The sequence below is a fragment of the Genypterus blacodes genome, unplaced genomic scaffold, assembly GCF_046128005.1.
Source record: "Genypterus blacodes isolate CSIRO-AG114 ecotype Tasmania unplaced genomic scaffold, CSIRO-AGI_Gbla_v1 ptg000045l_1, whole genome shotgun sequence".
Classification (NCBI taxonomy): domain Eukaryota; kingdom Metazoa; phylum Chordata; class Actinopteri; order Ophidiiformes; family Ophidiidae; genus Genypterus; species Genypterus blacodes.
In genome coordinates this window covers 115,951-119,923 of record NW_027466858.1, presented here as the reverse complement: position 1 = coordinate 119,923, position 3,973 = coordinate 115,951, and the positions used below count along the sequence as shown (strand labels likewise).

Below are 3,973 nucleotides of genomic sequence, written 5' to 3'. Positions count from 1 at the left end.
CCCGAGCCTTGAGGGCCTGATTGTAGGCCCAGAAAAAAAAGTCCTTAATTTCGACAACAACACTAATGACAACAATGATCCGTTGATATTTCTGCTACTCCAGATTTATTTGGCATACTTTGACATGCATTGGTGAGCTTTACATTGAAAGTCACATTACTAAACATGCTGACAGGAAATACATGATAGATTTTCAAAACAATGTGAATAAAAAGTCTTACATTCATTAGTTTTGGTCATATCCACTGGGAATCTTAAAAGCACGACAGCTGATGTGAAAGTGTTGCGTCATGTTCGGTGATTGTGTCTATGTGGATGAGCTGAGGATGCGGGAGTCTGCGGACTCGGAGCGCTCCTCGTACTCTTCCTCGGCAGAGAAGAGGCCGCCGGGCTTATGTCCCACCGCGCAGCCTCCTTCCTCCTCCGAGGGTCTGGACGGGGCGAGTGTGGAGGTGCGGAACACGGAGCCGCCGGGGACGACGGCGGCCGCGGGGGAGAAGGGGGACACGTACTGCGCGGCCGAGCGGAGCTGGTACTGCTGCTGCAGGGCCACGGTGTTCCACAGGGTCACGTCGCTGTGCACGAACGGGGCTTGGGTGCGGGTCAGAGAGTTGCGCAACATGAGCGGGTACCGGGTGGCGTGAGGGAAGGACGGGTGTGGCAGGGGGACACCCAAAGGCGAGGCGGGCACCACGCCGGGGGTCGAGTCAGATGCGAACCGGAGGGATTCGGGCACCCTGAAAGCCGAGCCGACCGACCACTTGGTGGAGGGGGACACCGGCTGGTAGGAGCTCAGGGTGTGCTCGAAGATGTGTCCGTTGGAAGGCAGCACCAGGGTGTCCGGGTGGGGTTCGGCGGGGGTGTGGGCGCCGCCATCGGGGGTTCGGCTGGACAGCAACACCTCGATGGCCCCCACCAGATCCCCTCCGCACCCCCGGAGGATGAGGTCCAGCACGGGGGGCTTGTGAGCCGGGAAGATCTTCTTGAGGACCTCCAGCGGGGGGCGGTTGGCTCTGAGGCTGAAGGGCAGGTTGATGGAGCCGGTGAGGCCTTCGATCACCACACCTTGCCCTCCTCCGTGGCTCGGGTACTTCTGCGGACTCTCGGTCTTGGCCTGCACCCTCTCGGAGGCGCAGGTTTTAGTGATGACGTAGTGGTTCTCCTCGGGTTGAGAGGGGGTCTCTGGAGGGTCCGGGGTGTAGCAGGAGTTCGGCTTGGAGCCTTCTGGGGAGCTGAGGGGGTCCTGGTCCTTCTCACTGTAGCTCTCTCCGTTCTCCCCTCCTGACGCCTCACCTGCAGTCTCCTCCGGCTCGTCTGACAAACACAAACACAAACAACATTCAAAGAAGTGAACAAAAAGAAGGAGCAAACGCAGGCAGAAACCATTTGAGATATTTGAAATACATCTAACTCTTCTGTCTCACCTCAGTGAACATGATAATGCGAACTCCCTATTTAATTAAATGCCAAGTCCAAACCTCTAATGGCCTAAATGAGAAATGTAACATACAATTAATAGGCTGTCAACTTGTCTCCAATACTGTGATGGATGAGGATTTACTTTGCTCCCTTAACGCTGCAAACGCAAAGTGCTGAGACTTAGAATGAGGAGTGTATCCTCAAAGCTTTGTCACCATATTTTGTAAACAGATTGTCTGTTGCTTGGTAACATGTCATCTGAAGTTGACTTCCTCTTAGAAATATGACGATTACTTTCGATTTGTCCAGCGGCGATCCCTTTCATCTTAGAGCTTGATTTCTCCACATTAAATGCCTCATGCTCAACACTTTAAGTCTTAAAATAACCAAGTAGATTAAAATGAAACAGGAAAGATTGTGGTGGAAATATTCATTTATTGCTAACTCCAATAAGGTTGTTCTAAACTTACAGCTGTTCTGTTTGACGCCCTTAAAATAAATAAAAAATACAAATAAATAAATATATTAGGCCACAAGAATTGAGCTAAACTTATTATTTGTGGAATAGTTAATTAATGAATGAAATTATATAATTTATGTAATTTCTGTGCCCTGCTTTAAATAGCACAGCAATCTTTAAACTATATCATATATATTCCGTTACATACAAACTACTTCACATATTATTTCAACAGGATTTCAACAAATAAAATCAAATTCCATAAATGTCATTTTCATGATGATTGAGTTTGAGACTCGACACCATTACAGCTTTACGGTGACACAATGTTTAAATTATTTGACTTAATAAACAGCAATGAACTTATAACACTAAACTGTAATTATTTTGCAAATAGTTTTACACCCAGAGGCGTATATAATAATAATAATAATAATAATAATAATAATAATAATAATAATAATAATAATAATAATAATAATAATAATAATAATAATGTAAGTAAAAGTGTATTGTTTTAAAGACAAATATATACTAAAAATCCTTATATTTTGGACCCTGCCGTGTCTTTTCATTGAATCAGCCGTTAAAGTAGCGGCACTGTAGCGGACCCGCGCTCTCACCTGTGCAGGACTGGGTTCCGGCTTGTACCGGCTCCGTGTTGCTCCACCGCAGCTCCATCTCCTCCGTCTTCGGCGGAATGCCCTGATTCCCGTCGGCGGCTCCGGATAAGCTGATGCCGGGCAGCACCCTGAGGGACTCCGGGATGAGGCTCTCCAAGCTCTCGTTCGCCTGCTGCCTCCGGAGCGCCACCTGGGCCGCCATGACCCGCTGCCTCTCGATGATGAGGATACACTTCTCGCAGGTGCAGTCTTTGAAGCGGCAGTATCGCTTGTGGCCCTTGAGCCAGGACAGCACGCCGTGGTTCCTGCACCGGGCGCACTTGGGGGTCCTCTGGAGCGGCGCGCGGGGCTGAGACACCGGTGCCCCCATGTACAGATACGGGGACCCGTAGCCATTCATTTGTTTGGCAGCCACACGCAACTTGTTTCCCTATACGCAGGAGTGTAGCTGCTGTGGCAGGAGGCGCGGCTGGGCAGAGTGACTCTCAGGGAGGAGACGCTGGCTGAGAGCGCTCTGCTCCGGGCATGACAGGAGCACAATGAGAGGTGTTGGCTCAGAGGGCAGGATCCACCTTTCCCCCGGATGAAAGATATGCATCGACACGCACTTATGGAGACGAGTAACCAAACAGTGTCAGAGGCATGGAGGCGTCAGAAACGTCCCCACTGGGACTGTGTGCGGCACGAGACTAACATCTGGATCTCTGCTGCTGTCTGTCTCCCTCTGTGCTGCACAAGTCCGCAGGTTTGAGATGGGATGTGAACATAGACTGTAACAACGCTGGGACATGGATCAGGTCTATAGATATACAGTATATGTTGTAGAAACGTTATCGTTATTCACACACAGACCTGAGACATTGAGATCCCACAGACAGACAGAGAGACAGAGAGACAGACAGGAGAAGACATGGACACTGTGGACATGCAGGCTTGAGACCCCATGAAGAAGAAAACAACTACATTACAAATATTTCATGAATATTGACCAAAGGATTTTTAAATATATAACTACAATTGAAATGACTATTTATTGATAATGACGTCATCGCTTATTTTGAACGTGTGGTGAGATGATTAAATGTGGAGCGCACAGGTGTTTCAACGATTTGTCATTTTGAAAGCATGTAACCACACATAGTTGTTGTTTCCTTAAAATAAATAAAGTATATATTGTCCTAAGGTGTGTGTGTGTGTGTGTGTGTTTGCTGTCCTCTGGTGCGTGTACAGGCACACAGACTGAGGGGTTGAGTCCATCAGATTATAATAACCTTTACTCAGGAGTACATAACTTAGATGATTAGGCCTGTATACATGTTGAGCCTTATAAAAGCCCTCAGGGAAGCAGGGTGCCTTGCTCATGGCCTAATAGAGGGCAGTGAAACATAACACCGGACAAAGCCGGGGCCCGTTTCTGACTGTAAAAAAAGGTTTATTCAAGCAAATAATGAGATCAGAGCCTTGTGGCTTA

At 48.2% G+C, this 3,973-nt stretch overlaps 1 protein-coding gene across 2 annotated transcripts; it reads right to left on the bottom strand.

The window, feature by feature from the left end:
- Positions 1–307: 307 nt before the first annotated feature.
- Positions 308–2,902, bottom strand: dmrt3a (doublesex and mab-3 related transcription factor 3a). Of its 2 annotated transcripts, none has more exons than XM_076149443.1 (2): positions 2,491–2,902; positions 308–1,314 (listed from the first exon to the last, which is right to left on the bottom strand). In XM_076149443.1, the coding sequence occupies exons 1-2, from the start codon at positions 2,900–2,902 to the stop codon at positions 308–310; spliced, it is 1,419 nt and encodes a 472-aa protein (XP_076005558.1). The 2 variants fall into 2 exon arrangements, with proteins under 2 accessions (XP_076005558.1, XP_076005559.1); XM_076149444.1 differs by having other exon boundaries at positions 308–1,293.
- Positions 2,903–3,973: the final 1,071 nt, after the last annotated feature.